Raw genomic sequence first — 22,607 nt, forward strand, 5'->3', positions numbered from 1 at the left:
CAACTTCCAAAAAGAAGGTGGTTCTCAATTCAGCCTGTTTTTTTACCCCATTGCGGCAAAGCCTAAAGGAAGAGTTATGATTTTAGCAGTCTGTATATGTATGTGTGTGTGTTTGTATCCAGATTCTGTGTGTTCCACCGTAGCGCCGAAACTACTGGGCTGATTTTGATGAATGAGGTGTAAATCCGGGTAACATAGGCTACATTTTATACGAAAAAAATTGACCTAACGGATGTAATATGAAAAAAAGTGGGGGTGAAAAGGTACTACCACTAACTAACAATTGTGCCAGGACTGGTCCTGATGGGATTTTGAAGTTTGAAAAGGTGCAGTTGGTTCTCTATATTACGTAGACCCGCACTAAGACAGGATTTTGAGAAATTTGATCTGTAAATTGACCAAATTATCATACAACAATACTACTTCTCACGAACCTATAAAAGCTACGAACAAACGATTTCAGTAGTTACATTTTATTACTGTTCTTACCTTTCGATTCAAAACAAGAAAAATTGATACACTGATTTGGCATTCCAAAACGAAGCAACTCTCGTCCTAATAACAATTTAATGTATACTTTAAGAATAACTGCATAAGGTAAGTTTTACAACGAATATTTTAACATCGATATTTTAATGTTAGTATACGTGAGTGAGAACACAAAAGCCACAAAGATCCTTTGTATTGACAAAGGCAAACACAATAGGATCTTTCATTTCTTGTAAATTGAACTAGTTTTATGAGAAAAAGTATTAAGTACGTATGAAATTTTGTTTTGCACATTTTCAACTTTTAAACTGTGACAATAAGGTCTAAGTTGAAGGAATATTTAATAGTATGATTATTTTTTTGATCTATAAAACATTTATGACACTGCAATTTTTAGTCAAACTTATTATTGACTACTTAGTGACGTATATACATAAAAAAACCAGCCAAGTGCGAGTCAGACTCGCGCACCAAGTTTCCGTATCCGTACTCAGGTATTTTTCCGACATTTTGCAAGATAAATCAAAAACTATTATGCTTAAAAATAAATTAAAATCAGTTTTAGAATGTTCAGGTAAAACCCTTTTATATGATACCCCACTTGGTATAGTTATCTTACTTTGAAAATTGAAACACATTGTTTTTTAATGAACCCATAAATTCATGGTTTTTGCCAAATTTCATGATTCTAGGTCAACGGGAAGTACCCTATAGGTTTTCCTGACAGACACAACACACACGGACAAAACAGACTGACAGGCGGACAGATAGACAGACATACAGTTAGATAGACAGACAAACAGACAGCAAATTGATCCTATAAGCGTTCCGCTTTTCTTTTTGAGGTACGGAACCCTAATAAATGATATCATTGCATAGCAAGTGAAGAAACTAAAAATTATAACACCTTGGATAAACATCTCGGACTTGAAAGTGGATGTCATTTTCATAATAATCATGATCATCATCATCATCATTATGAGCCCGTGGATGTCCACTGTTGGACATGGGCCTTCCCTAAAGAGCGCCAGCCGCTTTATATCATCAGTCCATCGTGCTGGAGGACGTCCTACACTACGCTTGCTTATACGCGGTCTCCTCTCATCCTATTTTCATAATAATTAGTACTTTCCCCTAAAAACCTTTAAATTGATATCAATAAAGTTTTTTTTCCATCTTATCTTCTAATACTTATGCATTTTACAAGTTTGGTTTTTGATCTTTGAGCTACCGGGATAGAGCACTCAGATTAATTAATTTTTATTTTCAAATTATAAGTCCTGGTCTATAATGACCTAATATTAGCTTCACTACACTGCAATGTACTGTTTACTGCATTCTTTTTAAAATAATTACTTTTTTAATGTAATAAATGCACAATATAAACTTATCTTAAAATCTAGAAAAATCCTAAATAAAAATACTTTATAACATAGTACTGAATTTACTACTCTATGGCATTCTGTACAATTACAGTATGACAAAATGCTTATGAAACCCGAAACAGGTCCTGCCGCGCTGAGGCGACGGGTATGACTGACAAGATAACGTAATTACGGCCCATAATACTCAACAATAGGGTCGAAAATTCTTTGTACTCGCTCTGTACGCGATTTGAAGAGAATAAGCGAGGAAGCGTGAAATCAAATAATTTAGAATATAATTTGAAATATAGCACTTACTGTGAAATGATCGGACCGAATTATTTATTTGATTGTTTTACACCTATGGTGAAAGTTACGTCTTTAAGAGCTTTGTCATTAAAGAGAAAAACCCAAAAGTCTAAGGTTTTAGACCAAACTTCTGATTTTTTTTCTATCGAGGAAAGTTTGTCCAATCATGTTTTAATCGGACCAAATCCAAGGGGATATAATGAAAAATATTATATATTAATTTCAAATTTTTCGATCCATGCGTTCCTAACTTAATTCCATTTTAGTAAAGTTTAGTATCGACGAAAACGGAGACCGCCGCGTTAACGAAGCGTTAACAAAGTTCCACGGCTAAGGTTATTAAGCCAACATGGATATTAAGCCTCAAATAAGGACTAAACAAATTGATACACTTCATTTAACATCACAGCAAAAGTAGCTTAAGAGTTGGAATTCATTTGATACAAAAGAGCCTACATAAGGAATAAACCTGTCAAGTGCGATTGCAAGGGTCTCGCATATATTGCAGCATCGTATAATATATATTATATACGTACCTAACACTTGTATGTAGATCACTGCAAAGTAATCTGTTTTAGGACTGATTTATTAGTCGTCAAATAACTTTATCTCAGGAATAAAGACGTTTTGATAGATTTCCTATTTTTTTTTAAATTAATATATTATTAATTAATATTAGTATTAATTAGTTATTTAGGTATACCTACCTAAAGGTGATCGTATGTATATCTGTGCGATAATACGTAGGCACAAGTCTAATAAAACTCAATACTTTAACCGTATTGCTTTTGATAGGCTTTGAGATTACCTAAGGGCTACTAAATATTTTGAATTTTTATAAATCCTGCAGTGTTACAAAGTCATACATTGTATCACTTTGTCGGAAAAGGGGAAAATTCTCGTTCAGGCTTTATGGCTTCAAGAATTACGTAGTTGAACATCGTACTTATGTAAATGGTTCCGTGTAACGTCTCCCAATTCACCGATGTAAGCGCGTGTTAAGAAGGGTGGATTTGACCGACTTTTGCAAGTTTTACAACCATCATACGTTTATGAGAACCCATAAAGTTGTAGTTTCACTGATTGAATGGCATACAATATAAAGCATAAAAATCTCCCAGTTGTTTCTATGGTTATACTCTGAGAATGATCACGTCGACAACTTAGTTGCTCCGCGACAACAAACAAATACTTTCGCATTTATAATATGGGTAGTGATGCAGAAAAAGTTTGTATAGGAAGTCTATTCGTCACATGTTTAAACTTGCAGCCTCAGTATTTAGTCTCCAAAACAAATGTTCAAAACTTTTTTGCGAATCTTCAGAACCTCTGTCTGCCAGACGCCAAATCCACATGTATATAGTCACCAGTAAAAGCCAGTATTATTTACGTAGTGACTTAGCTCGATATGTCTACTTTAAATTCATATTGCCGTCGTGTTTCCACAGAGAAAAGTTCGCGCAAGCATTTTATAAAGCTACGAATAACAAATCGCCATCGAAAAGCAATATGTGATGCGAACGTGTAACAGTTGCTCTATCGTTTGAAACTGAATATGTTTTCAATTAGAATTTGAACGTTGTGTTTTCAAGTAAAAACAAACGGAAAATATTCAACACGTCGGTAAAATTTACGTTTCACACTTACTTCTACTTTATATCTAAAATTCACCGCTTTACTTCTACTTGTTGATGTATGGAATGAGTATGGTTTGGGGTACTTCAAATTCCCTTGAAGCCTGTTTACGCAATAATACTTTGTCCTTGGAAAAACGACGTTAACCTTAATATGGCTTCACAATTGTGAAGGGAAATGGCTGGAAAAACCGTTTTTCGATTTGATAAACATCAGAATGATTGGTAAACAACAATGTTGCTCAAATTGATCCAATCGGAAATAAACCGAGAAGTCCTAAAACATTCGAATCGTCAGAATTCGGAAATCAAAATAAACCTAAATACACATCTTCTCTTCTCCATCTCTAAACCTATATTTTTATCAGGGAGAAACTGACTGACTGACATATCAATTCGCTGGGTCTAGAAACTTAAGATTTTTGCATCTTGGTTTTCTCCAGAAAGATTTTTTATTGAAATATAAACTTTTGCAAGCCTAGATCCTATTTTATGTTTGCTAAAAAAACGTTTGTGAACATATAGTACAGTAGGTAGTACAGTGAGGGGAGTTCTCACAAAAGTTATCACCTAGCACATTTTTAAATACTTAGTACAAACAAAACGGAAGTTATCAAAACGCCAACCACACACGGCGATAAAGTTAAATTGTGGTGAATGTAGTTAGTTTTATTTGATACCGGAGTATTTATTTGCGAACGCTTCCCGCCCCGCGTCCGTGTGAAAATAGCATAAACCGTGTTATCCCCGACAAATAATATTTTCACCGAAAAAACATGCGAATAGAGACCGCTTATATTGGCACTTGTAAATCTGCTTTGCATCATGAATTTGCTAGCACATATTGGGTATTTTGCTTTTCAAAATACTACGTATTCATACGCTTATATTGGCACTTGTAAATCTGCTTAGCATCATGAATTTGCTAGCACATATAGAGTATTTTGCTTTCTAAAATACTACGTGTTTATACGCTTATATTGGCACTTGTAAATCTGCTTAGCATCATGAATTTGCTAGCACATATAGAGTATTTTGCTTTCTAAAATACTACGTGTTTATACGCTTATATTGGCACTTGTAAATCTGCTTAGCATCATGAATTTGTTAGCACATATAGGGTATTTTGCTTTCTAAAATACTACGTATTTATACGCTTATATTGGCACGTGTAAATCTGCTTTGCATCATGAATTTGCTAGCACATATTGGGTATTTTGCTTTCTAAAATACTACGTATTTATACGCTTATATTGGCACTTGTAAATCTGCTTAGCATCATGAAATTGCTAGCACATATAGAGTATTTTGCTTTCTAAAATACTACGTATTTATACGCTTATATTGGCACTTGTAAATCTGCTTTGCATCATGAATTTGCTAGCACATATTGGGTATTTTGCTTTCTAAAATACTAAGTACGTATTTATATGACTTTACCAATCCATATAGTATGATTATAACTCAAAATTTAAAAAGCCCCCGATACAAAAACTTCTATAAGAAAATTAGAAAAGCGCTGATAACTTTCAAACGGCTGAACCGATTTTCTTCGAATATAGCTCTCGATCAAGCCACCTTTCAAACAAAAAAAAAACTAAATTAAAATCGGTTAAGGAGCTACGATGCCTCGGACAGATACACAGATACACACGTCAAACTTATAACACCTCTCTTTTGGGTCGGGGGTTAAAAATTATAACCGCGAATTGGCATGTCAGTCTGTCTGATATCTTTTCACTGCCCATCCGTTACACTGATTTTGATAAAATTTGGTAGAGAGATAGTTTGCATTCCGGGGATTGAAATCTAAACTACTTACTTTTGGTCCGGTCGTGGAAAATCAAAAAGTTCCTTATCTACGAGGATTTAGGTTTTTAAAAGTCCCAGTTGAATTTGCACTATCAGCTTTCACAGACTCTATGAACATAATTAAAGCAAACAACCACAAGTATGAAGCCCATCTGACACCGAACAGAATACGAAAGTGGACACAAAAAGAAACCGCGGAACGTTGAGAACGATATTTAAAATTTAAAAGACAACTTTTTAAATGTCCAAGTTGGCTGAGAAGTGATTTATTCAAAGAGATCGGCAAAAGAATTAATTACTTAACTGAGTGTACATACTGTAAGCATATTATATAAAAAGCTCAGATGAAATGAAATTCTCTACGGCTTCTTCTGAGCAGGAAGTTCCGAATCCTAAGCATTTCAAAACTGCTGTAAAGAAACTTAAGTGTATTATTCTAAGATGTTATGGCTACTAGAGCAGAGTAATATAAAATACATAATAGTTAAACATATCTCCCATAAGTAACTCGTAAATTGTTCAACTCTATAGGTATTATAACTTATGAGCTAAGTCCTAGTTCTAAGTAATGCCCAGTTAATTACAGATACGAGGTATAAAAGACCGCTGACAGATTAAGAAAATACGAAGACACCGGATTGTTTACGAACGTGGAATGGAATGAAAGAACGAATAAAGTCAACAAGATTGTGTTAGTCGCTTTTTTATTCTTCTAAAAATAACAATCCAACAATAGCCAGAGTTTAATGAATATTTCAAACTCCGCCTTTGTTTTGAATTGATTTGTGAAAGAGAATTATTAACAACTAGCTGATGCCCGCAGCTTCGCCCGCGTGGATTGGTCAGATCCCCTGCAGCATCAGGATTGAGGAGTTGGACTCCAAATTTTTTATGAAACAATGTCGCAAAGTTCCTCTATCGATTAAAAAAGAAATGACGCAAATCGGTTCAGAAATCTCGGAGATTTCGGTGTACATAGGTAGAAAAACACAACTCCCTTTTTGAAAGTCGGTTAAAAAAGTAGCCTATTTTACGCCCTGGTCAATCCTCTACTTGCCTGTGAAAGTCCCGTCAAAATCGGTTCAGCCGTTTCAAAGATTAGCCTTTTCAAACAGACAGACAGACAGACAGACAGACAGACAGACAGACAAAAATTTTAAAAACGTGTGATTCAGTTATGGTATCGTTCAAATAACCATATGAGCTTAATATGAGGTAGTTATTTCGAAATTACAGACAGACACTCCAATTTTATTTATTAGTATAGATTTCTTCTCAAAAGGAGGTCAAACAACTTCTTTATGATGTTTTTATTATAAAATTGTTTTGGTATTAACTGAATTTTGTACTTTTGAAATTATACTTCAGAATTTCTAGAAGTATTGAATTCTAGATAATATTTTAGGCTGAGTTTCTTTAATAATGCTCCCTGCAGAAAAGGATAGCACGAGTTTAGATTTAGTTTAGTTTAGAGATTGTATGCAACAGAATTAGCCACATTGAGGTCAATTCTCAAGGTCTATATAAAGTACTATCTATCCTTTTTTGCAGAAAACATTATGTACTTGCACTAACTTAACTATAACAAGGATAGCAATAGAAAGAAGAAAGAAAGATAACTAATTTATTAATCTTGTGCATAAAGTATAAACAAACTTAAACTGAGTGGTAAGTAGTAGTTAGTAATGAAATACTTAACAATTACTTATAATGAGTTCGTGCACTCACATGGCACAAGATCAAAAAAAATCTGAGCACTGGTACAATACATATACCTAGACCTGTCACTTAAGTTAAGAAATTGTGTACAACAAAATCGGCCACATGGACTTTAGCCGCTGTCTTTAAAATAAGCTAAACAAGCTTTTCTACGTCATTCAGCTGTTGAATGCTCAAATATCCATTCGGACGCCCGAAACACCACTGAGCGTCTCTATGAAACATAATCTACTGAAACCAGCTGTTTCAGATGCTCAAAAAAAAGTAAAAGAAGCGATACTAGCCAATGAGCACCCAGCTCAATATCCAGGGCTCAATGTCAAAGCCAGCGTAATAGATTGTAATAACGAGCGAACAATGTGTCATTCGGTTAATGAAATTGGTCTACATTTAATTTCATTGTAACTGAACCAAAAGCCAGCCTCATAATGAAGCTTTTGTTAGTAGATTGTCACTTCTGTACACAATGTACAACGCAGTAGACAATATATTGCGCTTTCAATTAACATTAATTAATACAGTGGTATTAAATTGTTTGCAAATACGAGTAGGTATTAGCGGTAACCTTTGATATACTGAAAATGTTGAAATATAACTTATTAGTAAACATAACATGTGTCAGTCTCATGTGAAATGGTAGGTGAAGCTTATCGATTTTTTCCGAGCTTTTTTCTTTTTCTTCAAAATATATATAAAGTGGAACATCCTAGTCTAGAACAAGTCTTATTCAGTCTTAATTTGAAAATACCTATAATAAGTATAAAAGGTATCAGGGAAAACTGAAGCCGGGAAGGCATTCCGAATCCTAGCAAAGAAAGAAAAGCGCTTGTTTTGGGAAATACAATCATCATGATGCCTCGTGGTTCAGCAGTGTAGATAATATAATAATAAAATACTCTCATTATTACGTCTATTTAAAATTTTATCAAAACCTGTCCTAACTAAATTTCTTTCTTCTTTTGCAGGTCCCAATATAATAACTGGCGGGGCAAACGGAAGCCGGGGCGTTCCATATTCTAGCAATGGTATTTATTAGAAACCAGAAAGCGAATCGCTTTATAAGAGTCCGTGGAATTTTGACTTATAGAGGTGCATATCTACAATTCCTCGCGATCTGATAGTATACAAGTGTAAATTAAAAATTTATAACACCCCCGACAAGTGAAGGTTACAGTAACTAGAAAAGAGCTGATAACTTTCAAACGGCTGAACTAATTTTCTTGGATTATAGCTATGAACAATCTCGATCAAGCCATCTTTCAAACAAAAAAAAAACTAAATTAAAATCGGTTCATTAGTTTAGGAGCTACGATGCCACAGACAGATACACAGATACACAGAATATACACAGATACACACGTCAAACTTATAGCACCCCTCTTTTTGGGTCGGGGGTTAAAAATGTCGAGGATGGAGTTAGTTATCTCTGTTCAGTAAATTTTAAAACTGACCTGGATCATGATGAGCTGCTGGCGACGGCGCGGAGAATGCACTCGAGCAACCGGCTCGGCGAGCCAATCCTCCAAGTTCAGGCACTAAGAAAAAAATTAAAAATTAAACATCAATTGCACACATAAAATCCTAAAAACACATGAAAGTACAGATATTACTGAGGAGAGAACAATTCTTGTGTTAGTATACCTACCACAGATAACTGTTACATCCAAAACTATTACTTAGTACGTTCATTTTACGGTGACATCTCAGCTAGAAAACGTTTATCATCATGCTCATTACAGCTGAATAGAGTAAGTATTTATAGGTCTATGAGCTGAATACTGAAGTCTGAAAAGTCTTGGTGCTTTTGCGCTAGGTACTTGCCCGGTAAAACCGACTGTGGTTTTTATGGCACTGAATGTAACAAAAATCCCTATAAGTTAAATAAATATATAAATAAATAAAATCTAGCGAGTCGATATCTCCTGAATTATGCTATTAAAAATTAATTTTTAAAAGTATTTGTTCATTGCAGACAGAAATTTTCCAAACGCGTAGGTAGGTATCTCGCTGGAAGGCTTATTAAATTATTCTGCAGAGTCAGTTACATGGTGTTCGAGGAAACTCCTCTTCATTTGCATTTTGCATAGCAGTTTACAAGCTTGGTACAAACAGACGCTAATTTTTCTCTTCAATTTTCGAGCTAATGGAAAAGTGCTTACCTAATTCTTCTCAAATGTTATTAATTTATCTAGAGTTACATGAAATATGTTATTTTCATATCAATCATTTGCCTTGTTTACTCCTCGCAATGTTCTGTGAAATTCCCATTAAAATCCTTTGAATTGTGACGGACAAAAAGTTTTATTTTTTATTTTCTAAACGTTATTTTAATGGTTAGTCTGTCTGACAGCGAATACTTAAAAATGACTAATGATGTATGATATACTAGCACAATTTACCACTGGTTCATAATGCCGTTCCTACCGAAAAAACCAGCTAGAAACTCGGCGGTTGCTCTTTCCAAACGTTCAATTCACAATAATATTATGCCATATTGTATAAGCAATTGCAGCCCTGCGCTTTTCTAAAATCGCGTGGGTAATCTTTGTATGTCGCTTAATCTACACAAATAAAATTAATTAAACAGTAATAAAGCGATCAGAGAAATACACGCTACGCTCTGAAAACTGCTCTTTGCAGTTAACTTTCTTTTCCAATTTATTGAATAATATTTCATTTAACTCCTGCAAACAAAATATTTTGATATTTTCATGAGCTTGTAAAATGTATAGCTGAAGCATTAAATATATGTACCTAAGCTTTGTAAATTACTATGAAAAGGCTTTCCGAAAGTTCATCATTATGTAACGGAATTTACATCAGACAGTCAATAAATCCATACTAGTACTATAAGTGCTAAAGTGTGTCTGTATATTTGTCTGTCTGTTAGCTTTTCACGGCCAATAAAGAGATAGCTAGCATCCAGGGTAGGACATAGACTACGTTTTGTCGCGGAAAATGAAAGAGTTCCCATGGAATGTTTCAGAAACCTAAATCCACGCCGATGAAATCGCGGGCATCATCTATTTGTTACAGAGATAGCTTGCATCCCGAAGACGGATATAGGGTACTTTTTAACCCAAAAAATAAAAGAAGAAACTGACTGACTGAGTAGAGTTCTCGCTGTTATCTTTATAACGTATAGACTCCGCTAAGAGAGGATTTTTGAAATTCTACCCTAACGAAGCCGGGGCAGATCAGACAATTAATAGCACTCCGCCGTCTTCGAGAAAGAGGCTGCGATCCGCGCTCTGGTCCAAAGGTTGTCCATCGCCATTCAGCGGGGCAATGCTGCCAGCTTGATGGGCTCTTTTGGTCCAGGGGCAACCAGGGGTGGTCTTTTTGACGACGATAAATAGTAATGTTAATTTATTATTATTGATTTATATAAAAAATTAATATCACTTATGATTCACAATGTGTAAATAAATACCGTTCTGCTTGATGTATTATCGAAAACTCTACTACTAGAACCTAGATCTTAATTCTAGGACTAAAATAAAATAAGCTAACTTTGTCTATGACTTTTTTAGCTGTAAGATATACCTAAAAAATTTACAAGAAACCAAAAGCTTAATTTGCTATAATCCGCTGATATAGCCTGAAATTATGCTTTTGGTTCCTTGTAGATATAATTAAATAACGCCTGCTTGTATAGTTAATACAAGTTTAATTTTATTTGCAGAGAAAAAATAAGAAATTCATTTGAAATAAAGATTCATAAGGCATTTCGTATGAAAATATTATTTTTATTCGGTTAAAGAAAATGTAGAGCAGAATATTAATATCCGGGGAAACAAGCTGTAAACTGTTATGCAAATGAAAAGCCGATTCCTGGAACTGAATAATTATTCAACGGATTTTGCGTAATAGTTATTTATTTAATACATAAACTTAATAGTAAGTTTGCAGCTGCCTACTTCAACGGTAAAACTTTGTAGAAGAGGCTTTCAGTAAAATTAATTTCATTTGTAAAAGAAATAGAATCATTTTTTTAAAATTCATTCTATTTTTAACCCCCGACCCAAAAAGAGGGGTGTTATAAGTTTGACGTGTGTATCTGTGTATCTGTGTGTCTGTGTATCTGTGTATCTGTCTGTGGCATCGTAGCGCCTAAACGAATGAACCGATTTTAATTTACTTTTTTTTGTTTGAAAGGTGGCTTGATCGAGAGTGTTCTTAGCTATAATCCAAAAAAATTGGTTCAGCCGTTTAAGAGTTATCAGCTCTTTTCTAGTTTTCTTGTAGAAAAGAAGGTTAGATAACCGTTAGGTTCATAATATTATGTCAATTGACAAATGTCAAGCTGTCAAGATGGACGTTGCCTAAATACATAATTATTTATTTGAAAATGATGTTTTGGAAAACTCAGATACTTTGGACTAGTTACTGTAACCTTGACTTGTCGGGGGTGTTATAAATTTTTAATTTACACTTGTTTTAGAAGTAACACACTTTCGCATAGGTAGTGATGATTGTCATCAAGCGCAAGCCTATCTTGCAAAAAAAAACTATACTAATAAAGAGGAAAGATTAGTTTTTTTTTGTTTGTAGTCGATAAACTCTGAATCTAGTGAACTAATTTCATTAATTATTTCACCATTAGAAAGCTACTTTGTGCAGAGGTAAAATATGCTATAATATATAATAGGTAAGTATACCAAATTTTACCCCAGCAAAAGGCGAGCGGATCAGTTAGTTACGAAATAAAATTTTAATGCAAAGAGCTCGTGTGCAGGTGAAAATGATCATAGAAATGCATTTTGTAACAAAATCTACGTAACAATTTATTAAACAGCTATAAACTTTCCAGTGAAATGCATGCCGAGCTTTGAAACTCTGTGAGCTATTTTCTATCCTTTTTCAAATAAACTGTTTATTGCGAACGATGTACATAGTTACACGGGGTTTAGAGAGTTGTTAGAATCATCGGTTGTTAGAAGCTTTGGATTAAGAGTAGGGTTTAGTTAGATACTATGTAGTTTATACGAGGAACGTGCTTTAATATAAGAAATTGAATTATTCAGAGCTTTTAAAATATTGTTACTGACTAATATGTGGTTTTATATAAGGTATATTTTATGTAAATAATACAATACAACTTAGGGTTAAAATTGACTTTTATAAATTGAAATTTCATATCGATTTTAAAATACCTATTTGCGAGGGGGTAAACCACACACACATACACACACCTATAATGAAAATCCCTTCCTCCAATTACTGTAATGAATAATGACGGAACCAATCATCGAACACATGAAATCGGATTAAACTTCCACGCAAGGTGTTAACGATTACCACCAGATGTTTGTTATAATAATTATGACTGGGACCGAGGGCTTACCCTCTATGGGGGTGCAAGCAGCGATATAAATCTCCCACTAGATAGATGCGGTGCTTCATAAGTTGAAATCTATAGAGAGCACTTTGACTTTGCTTAGACTTAAGTTTCAGTTAAAACGAGATAGATTCATGTCACCAGAGAGTCCATAGAGCCGCTCAAAGCATCGACTCCTAGAAAAACGGCTGAGAACGTTAGGCCGTGTATAACCAATCCCATCTAACAATAGTAGCAACCTGTTCCAACGAACATCGGTGTCCGTGCTCTTTTCGACCGAAATCGTGCTTGTTTCGAAGCAGACAGACAAAAGCTACCTAGGTAAATAATATATTAGAGTTAACGCGCAAGTTACGGACTGCGTCTAAATTCAAATTCAAAATATTTTTATTCAATCAGATTTTTACAAGACTTTTGAATCGTCAAAAGCATCTACCACTGGTTCGGAATGCCTTTCCCACCGAGAAGAACCAGCAAGAAACTCGTCTAAAGCAGATAGTGATTGACAGGAGTGCAGACACCAATGTTCGTTGAGACAAATTGGTACTATGAAGCGCCCCATCTAGTGGAACATTTATATCGCTGAGCGCAAAGGGTGAAAATGACGTTATGTGTTTTTGTTGCCGTCCGTCCTGCTTCTTAATTAAGATAGTTTTGTTTTAATTGAAGTGTACTATGATAGTTTTTGTAATGAATGCGGGTATACCATGAAAGATATTAATTTTCGAAATGTGGGTTATAACGAATTTTGTTAAGCTTTGGAGACTTATATACTTAGAAAGTTTATTATATAAAATCGCAGCATTTTATGGATAAGATACCTACCTATTGTTTATATATCATTTCTCATGTAAGTGAATTCTTAAGAGGGGTCTCTCCGTCACTCGCTTCATACAAATGTAGTTTCAATTCCATTTGAATATTAAGCAACCAAAGTCCATCAAATTTTGCAGACATATTCTAGAAACTACTCGTAATATCTATGTCTGTCGTTTTCCAGATTTCTGTTAAAATATTCGGTTTCAAAGTTACGCGGTCTTAAAAATTTACATACAAATCGTTGAGCCCCTGTAATTTTAAAACTACATATTTTTTAGAAAAATCTAAAACACCACAGACACAGATATTAGTTTCTAGAATATGTCTGCAAAATTTCATGGACTTTGGTTGCTTAATATTCAAATGAAATTGGAACTACGATTGTATGAAGCGAGTGACGGAGAGAGCCCTGTTAATGAGAATGAGCTACAACCACAATATTTAGCAACTAGCGTCGTCGCACGGGTAGGTTATTACAATTTTCGTAGGGATCTCTAATTTTTTTTTGAAATAAAATATAGCCTTTGTAACTCAGGAATAATGTAACTTTCTACTGGTGAAAGAATTTTCAAAATTGGTTCAGTAGTTCCAGAGATTACCCCCTACAAACCAACTTCTAAATTGTATGACGAATTTAACATGTTTAGAAAAGATAAAAATTATGTGAAGATATCGATTAAGAAGTATCCATTTTTATTCTATTAAGTCTTGTACAAGATTTCACAAATAAAATGATATCCTAAACAAAGGTTAGAGAATAATACATCATTTTGATCAAACACACGGGTTTAAGCGGTTGCAATGTAAACGCGGACGTGATACTGATACCAAAGCTGTGCAAAACAAATGTAAATAATAACATTTACATATAGTACTTCAGTCATACATTCATCCCTAAGGCGGAAACAAAACAAAACCCAAGCAGAGTCGCTTAGCGTTCGGCTTTCATGATTAACTCAGCAACTTCTCTTCGCGTTTTCATTTTCCCAGTATTTTGTTGCTTTGTGCTTGTTTGAGCTGGAAAACGTTGGAATGGTTTTTCTCGGCGAGATAACAAATAGGCCACGTTGCTTAGATTCTAAAGGCTGATATAGACATTAGATAAAGGCAAACAGATTTCAGCGTAAATGACATATTTTTGCATTTTCATTATCTATTGTGAGCAAAATTGTTATTCTTTTGTTTGTGTAATTGAAATTTATGAAACTCTTTATAGGTACCTATATAATGTATATATTTATGTTCAGGTTATGTATTTTATATAAACCTTAGGGGTATCTATATCCGGGATAAAAAGTAGCCTACGTCCTTCCCCAGCCCGGCTAGCATGGGCAGTAGATAAAAATTATATCCCCCGATTATATCCACTGATGTCATAGAAATCAGGGGCAACGCACGCACAACAGACGGAAACGTTTAAGTGCGGAAACCAGCCCAGAGAGAAGAAGAAGAGTCATAGAAATCAGTGGATATCATCGGGGATATAATTTTTATCTACTGCCTATGCAAGCCGGGCAGGATGCAAGTTATCCATACCAAACATCAAAATCGACGATGAGGGACGAACGGACAGACAGCTACACTGTTGCTTTTTATAATATTAGTATGAATATTGGATATGGTTTGACATAAAACCAGTGTGCTCTTATATTACAAAATTTCCGCGTCAGTACCTACATGTGCGTGTTATATGAACATTGAACATGCACTAAAGAAAGTGTGTTAGAAGGTAGGTATAGTGCTCTTTTTTGGGGCTCTTTGACGCGCGATTGTACAGTAAGCCTCAGAATTCGAGTAGCAATTCCGCGAAACTATTGCATCAAAAACCTGTCGCACTTAATATGACACCTAACGCATGTGCATAACCGTGCCACGGGAATATGATCATTAAGGTGCGAAATGACTTACGGCCTTTGACTGTACATGTTGCTCTTTTATACTCGTATAAAGAAAAGCTTTGTATCAGTCAGCTTCAATAGTGCTGATTTGAAGTTTAGGTTGACGGCGGCTACGGGAGATAAGTGGCTCTTTAATATCACGAGTATAGGCAACTTGGCGCCTTGCCACTGCCCGACCGGCTCAACGTGCAACTAATAAGTGAATTGCGGTATATTGTAGACATCTTTTAGGACGTTTAGGCTGAGATCTGTAGACTCTGCTTAGACTTAACAGGGCTCTCTCCGTCACTTGCTTCCACTCGCTTCATACAATCGTAGTTCCAATTTCATTTGAATATTAAGCAACCAAAGTCCATGAAATTTTGCAGACATATTCTAGAAACTAATATCTGTGTCTGTGGTGTTTTAGATTTTTCTAAAAATATGTAGTTTTAAAATAACAGGGGCTCAAAGATTTGTATGTAAATTTTTAAGACCGCGTAACTTTGAAACCAAATATTTTAACATAAATCTGGAAAACCACAGACATAGATATTAGTTTCTAGAATATGTCTGCAAAATTTCATGGACTTTGGTTGCTTAATATTCAAATGAAATTGGAACTACGATTGTATGAAGCGAGTAAAAACGAGTGACTAAGAGAGCCCTCTTAAGGCAGTTACAAGTGTAAATTAAAAATTTTTTAGGTGATTAAAAAAAATTATTCTAAGACTGTTTTTGGATTGCGCACATAAAATATAATGTTGCGATGAAAATACGGATGAAAGTAAAAATTTTCTGATATTGCAGAGGTTGCCCTATACTAGAATTTACGGGAAGCACCCTAGAAGGATAAATATTTAGGGTCAAAGCATACGCGATTCTTTTGTCGTAGCCGATCAACAGTATGCGAATTCATCGATGTAGTACCTAGGATAATTATATCATCATCATCATCATCATCGTCACCGTCGTCAACCGTTAGACATCCACTGCTGGACATAGTTCTCTTGTAGAGACTTCCACACGCTATGGTCCTGGGCCGCCTAAAACCAGCCTGCCTACGACTTGTTTGACGACATCTATCCACCTAGTGGAGGGTGAGTTAAATCGCACGTTTTAGCAATTGCTGCAACGCATTTTGGCGTTGTTGTGTTGACGTTGTATGCCAGAGCCTTGTAGAATGAACTATGGCCTTGCTATATCGCCGCGTCTGCCGTTCAAATGTGTGCCAAGTGACGAATCAAATGTATAGAGTTAACACTTCAATCGCATCTTCTATCTTTCAGAAAAGCTCCAATCACCGGCGGTGTGTTTTGGCCCTTAGTCATATTAAAAATAAACATACGATAAAAAAATTCGCTGCAGTGGTTGCAAATATAAAAAGGCGGGAAACGAAAGGCTATAAAAGTAAGTACCCATTGACGCGTCTTGGCAGCAAGTGTCAGGACGTTATGCGGTGAATTAGAGGAAAACATGAGAGAATAATGCTGATAGGTGTTGTGATGTTCGCGGGAAGCGTCTCTCGGGAGCAAAGATTCTGCATTGACATCTGTACGCCTGGCATCATGCCAACCGTTATCTGTATAGGTTTACCGCATCACTAAAATTTTTATCCGCAAAAACGTTATATAATTTACCAATTCAATTAACAACACCAGCAATTTGGCTCACCCAAATATTCAAAACAACTCTATTGCAATGGAGAGAATAAATTGTGAATGGGATAGACCTTTATATTACAGTCACTTTTTACAATAATACTTGCTTTGTAACGACAAAAATTAAGATAAAACTTTTAAGTAAAGCAATTTTTTTATACTAGATATTAATTCGTAAATCGTATCTGTTTCCAGCATCAGAGGATTTGGAACCCAAAGTAGAAGCACAAGGAAAATATATTATACTTTGCAAGACTTGGTATTCATAATGTATATTGACATTAATTAGAACATTTAGGTGGCCAGGTACTACTGCAGCGTCAAAAGTTAACTTCATATCATATGGACGAAATTCGTGTGCGAAGTTCCATATGAATAAGTAATTGAAAAATTAGTTGCAAGATTAGATTTGAAGTATGAGATAACTGTTTAAAAATATATGATGGAGTTTATGAAAGCTTCAAAGTTATTCTGTACTTTACAACGAAAAAAAAAACATAGTTACCTGGATGAGGATGTGTATGCGCATGTTCCGCAGGTGGCTGCATGGATGATAGTGCAGATAGAGGGGTGTAACGAGATGCTTCCTCTTTAGAGCAAGCCTCCTAAAAAAAGACATATTACGTTGATATCATATATCTAATTTTCCGCTACACAAATAAAATATGACCACTCGAAAAAACTTATAAAAGTAAACCTTATCAACTTTTTTTAACTACTATAAAAGTCAAGAAGTTTCCTGTATTATCCTTATTTCGATTAGATAACTCGATACGTTAACAACTTATTGCGAAAGAGGCCCTAAATGTTTCCACCCAATAAAGCCTTATTATTACGCCGGCAAAGGATCCTTTGAGTTACTGGAAAAGGGTGATCGGTATTCGTAAAGTATAAGTAGTACAAAAAGGGTGCTATCTCCACGTAGCCCTTCTGGATAAGCTTTCTTGACATTAACAACATAATCAATATATACCGAGGACATCATCAATGTTAATCTTATCATACATAAATAGATTTTAACACACTGTCGTAAATTTAATCCTACGTGCGTCAGTATAAGGTCTAATTTTGTGTGCAAATTTTGAGAGGGTTCGGTATAGCGTTAAAGGATAATGTGCGAATAAGGTCCCGAGGCGTGTTTAAGTAGAACTTACTTCATTACCGGGTATTAATGAGACTCGAAACGCTTGCGGTGTCATCTTCATTATACACCACCTCAATACGATTTATTGCTTTTGCCAATTTCAAATTATATTGATATCGTATAAAATAATTAAAAGGAAAATGCTAAAGAACAATCTAAATATTATCTTACCTTTTCGCAATTAGCCGTCGCCGTAGTTTGAGTATGGCTAGTTGATGAGATGCGATATTGCATTCCCGATACGGTACAGAACCCTTCATGGTGATGAGTAGAGTACACCCCGGTTATCGTAACATCAGTATCTTGATTTACGATGACCTCTACTTTCTGCTTTTTATCGGCAGTCTGGGTATCATCACTTTCCTTTTCAGTCTCTTCGTTTTTTGATTCCGACTTTACGCCGGAACTTAATAAGTTTTTTGGCTTCTGAGAAAAAGATTCGTCGCTACATGAATCTGATGTAGTGTCTTCTTTACTTGACTTTGGAGAACGCTTCTCGTAGCTGGCAGCTAATATAGCTGTAGCGTTCAAACTAGCCATTCTCTTTTGGACAACCATGTCCTTAAGATCCATAACTACTTCATTTCTGTTACGTTTTTTCTTAACTGGAACACCAGCTGTTTTCTTCATCTTTGTTGGGGGCTTTTCAGAATCAGATTTATTTGAAGAAGATGAAGATTTTGGTGTAATTTTCTTTTTATCTGGAGTGCTTTTTTTAGTTTTGAACTCTAATTCACTATCTTCGCTGGAAGAAGTTGAAGATTTTGGATCCCAGTATTTTCCGGCACTTCTGATTCCAGGAACACCACGTAAAGTCCTTTGAGGTATACTATCATCAGAACTGTCAGAACTGTCTTTCTCCTTTTCCCTTTTATTTTCATACTCCGACTCTGATGTACTTTCAAGTTTCTCACTATCTTTAGATTTGTTTTCTTTCTTTTTAGGGGCCAAATTAACTTTTGATGTACTTGGAATTACTTGTCGATCAACTGTTTTCATAAGTCCTAATTCCATATGAGTTCTACTTTCATTTTCATATAAACAATGTACTTTTGCTAGGGCATTTAATGATGCCATCCTATGTTTTTTAGGGCCTGACCACATTGATAATAACTTAAGCCGTCTTTTGCTGGGCTTTTCATTTCCTATTAACGCAGAAGTATCTTTTAAATCAATTAAAGAATCTTTGGAAAGCTCTTTTAGCTCCTTTGAAGTTGACTTTTTTGCGCTATCAGTAATCCTTTTGTATTTTTTATTTTTCGTTCTTTTGGTTTTGAAGTTATCTGATTCTGAGGATTCTTTATTGTCATTATCATCATTTGATTCACTCACACTTTCTTCGGAAGAAGAATAATGGAAAGTCTTAGTATTAAGTGAGAAAGTAGAGGTATTTATGTCTTCATCCGATAAAGAACTTTTTTTCTGTTGCTTTTTAGACTTGCATAAATTTTTCTTAACGTTACTGGTTTTAGTTTGACCTTTTGTTTCTTTTTTTGGTGAATCCTCTTGATCAGGGAATTTGATAGGACTAAATGGTTGTCCTGTTATGCTTGATTTTCTTGCTACCATTTTGTATGATTTACTTACTATAGGTGGTTTTTCCTCTGCCTCTTTTTCATTAGCAAATATGCCAAAATCTAAACCTGAAGATTCATAATTTGTAGCAGTTTGAGTAGTAACTACGTCTTCTGAACGTTTGTTAGCTTTCAACTGTTTCACGACTTCTTCAATAGGCCTATGAGGAGAATATTTTTTTCTTTCCGGATCAGCTTTCTTGTCTATAACAGTTCCTTTCACCCTAGCTATTGGGCGCACTCTACCAATATTTTTATTTACAGGAGCTCTAAAATCAGAAAGTATACTTTTGGGTGAATCAACTTTTTCTGTAAAAGTATAAACGTCTATATCAGGACCTTGAGATATAAGAGTATTTGAAGAACTTTTTTCTTTGCTGTTATCATCAGTTTTACTTTCACATTTCATAGAAAGAAATCTTTCAGACACACTTAAATTCCCTTTTGAGTTTTTACAGCATTTAACATCTATATCAACTGTTCTTGGTGACCTGCTTGACGTGAAAAACTTAGGCGGTCGTTCCAATTCAACTTTAGGTATTTCTGTTTGATTACCAATTACTGCGTTTATAGCCATAATATTTTGCGTAGGTGTTTCAACAACCTTCATTTCTGACTTATCTATTGTAATTTTTTCTTCCTTTTCAATTCTACTTTCATTGAGTGAACAAGATTTTTCCTCTACATCTTTATTAGGATTGCTTAATTTATCTGCGCTCAATTTTTCTGAGTTACTCGTGTGTTCATTTTCTTCTGATTTTCCTTTGATTTGGTTGCTTTCATGACCTAAAGAAGTTCCTTTTTTCTTTTGGCTTGAATTTCCTTTTTTTGAGTTAGATTTTGATTTAGCTATTTTTGCTGATCCTTTTTTAATTGCTTCTAAGTTTATTTTGTACTTTATCTCATCACTGTCTTTATCGTCAGCTTTTAACTTAGGGGAAGATTTATTTTTCTTTATTAATTTAACTGGCCTTTTAGAAATAACTTTTTTAGGTGATGCTTTAGCCTTATCTTTTGTCTCCTTAGATTCCTTTTTGGGTTTTTTTGAAGGAGAATTTTCTCTGGATGTGTTGGGCTTCGAAGATCCAACTTTAGCTGCTTCTGATGCAGAGTCATTTTGTTCTTTGGCTGAAGTGTCTCCGTCATTTTTAACTGTAGCTGCATTATCACCAGAAAGTTTTTTAGGACTCTTCAATACAGATTTTGGAGACGTTTTAACTTTTTTCGGTGCGGTTGCCCTTTTATTTACTTGTTTAGATGCTTTAAATGACGTCTTTCCTAAAGCTCCCTTCTTCGGTAAAGGTTTTGCAGCTTGTGACCGCATTGTCCGCAGAGGTCATATGAAAGTTGTTATTCATCGACCGATCTTGATGTTCACATCCTGAAACAACAAAAAAAAAAAGACTTAAGACGTGTGGAGAGTGATCAATTTTTTTTTCCTTATAAAGTGGGGAAGAGAATGGTTTCGGTTTATTTCATTGCATCTCACGTGTATGAACACGAGTCATTTAGTTTTATAATTTTTTTGTGCAGCGTGTGTGTGTGTGTGTGTGTGTTTTTACAGAATTTAGATATGTAATTTATTTTTGTGGCGGTATGAAGGTATATTTAACGGATAAAAGCTGTGAAATTTAGAGCTGTTACTTAACTGTTGCTCTTTAAACTTTAGTTCACCTATTTACAATAGAATGCGAAAATAATTTCAAACAAATTTTAAGTAGGTAGTAAAATGTAGAAAAACTGGAAGCCGACCGCACTACTATTCTAAGAAAACCCGTACCGTTATATGTTTAATAACGTCACGCCCTTCAGCAATGAGGAATTGAACGCAGAGAAAGAAAACATACCCTAAACTTCAATCAAAGATTAATTAAGAGATCAACAAGGCCTATTAAAGTTAAATTCAAATAAATGCAACATTACCGTTGTAAATTGTTACAGACAGTTAATGTTAACTGTAAATATCTGTAACAAAGCCGTTTACGCTGTAAAAGGAAATCTCAAAGCGTAATTGAACAAAGTTGGAATTATTGTCAATATTTGATACTTCAGTCGTAACAGCATTCCTTTTAATCAATTCGTAATAAGAGGAAAAATATTTCAGATTAGAGATGTTATTGAGATTCGTAACTTCCGATTGATTTTGCATATTATATCGACTCCGCTTTTGGTTCCGACAAGTTTTATTCGGAAGTTACATCGATGGTTGAATATGGTGATAAGATGGTGATGCTGCTTTACTTCATTATACCAGTACCTATATTGTTTAAGATTTTAAATTAGATTTTCCATTCGATTTTTTTTATATTCAACACGCAGGTAGATCTACCTGCATTATTTTTTTAACTGGTAATAAAAATATAACTGATGAATATAGTGTGTAATTTTATCTTTTTAGGCCTGACCTTAACAGGGCTCTCTCCGTCACTTACTCCATACAATCGTAGTCCCAATTTCATTTGAATATTAAGTAACCGAAGTCCATGAAATTTTGCAGACATATTCTAGAAACTTATATCTGTGCCTGTGGTGTTTCAGATTTTTCTAAAAATATGTAGTTTTAAAATAACAGGGGCTCAAAGATTTGTATGTGAATTTTTAAGACCGCTTAACTTTGAAACCGAATATTTTAACGGAAATCTGGAAAACCACAGGCATATATATTAGTTCCCGGAAGGTTTCTACAAAATTCCATTGAGTATGATTGGTTAGTATTCCAATGAGAGGCGAATTACGTTTGTATGAAGCGAGGGACGGAGAGACCCCTCTTCTGCCTCCGCCTCCGCCTACGATTCGAGTTCTGATTCTATCGAACCATATTAAAAAGTTTGGTTCTGAATTCGGTTCTGAATTCGGTTCCGATA

General features: G+C 34.8%; 1 protein-coding gene across 1 annotated transcript in view; it reads right to left on the reverse strand.

Moving 5' to 3' along the window:
* Positions 1 to 22,607, reverse strand: part of LOC123873283 — a 272,851-nt gene that overhangs the window by 194,320 nt on the left and 55,924 nt on the right. The window contains exons 2-4 of the mRNA XM_045918073.1: positions 18,341 to 21,124; positions 17,531 to 17,630; positions 8,779 to 8,862 (exon numbers count right to left, since the gene is read on the reverse strand). Of these exons, the coding sequence (XP_045774029.1) occupies positions 8,779 to 8,862; positions 17,531 to 17,630; positions 18,341 to 21,067 (2,911 nt within the window). The 5' untranslated portion in view covers positions 21,068 to 21,124. The remainder of the gene's footprint in view (positions 1 to 8,778; positions 8,863 to 17,530; positions 17,631 to 18,340; positions 21,125 to 22,607) is intronic.

This window comes from Maniola jurtina, chromosome 16, assembly GCF_905333055.1.
Source record: "Maniola jurtina chromosome 16, ilManJurt1.1, whole genome shotgun sequence".
In the NCBI taxonomy this organism is placed as follows: domain Eukaryota; kingdom Metazoa; phylum Arthropoda; class Insecta; order Lepidoptera; family Nymphalidae; genus Maniola; species Maniola jurtina.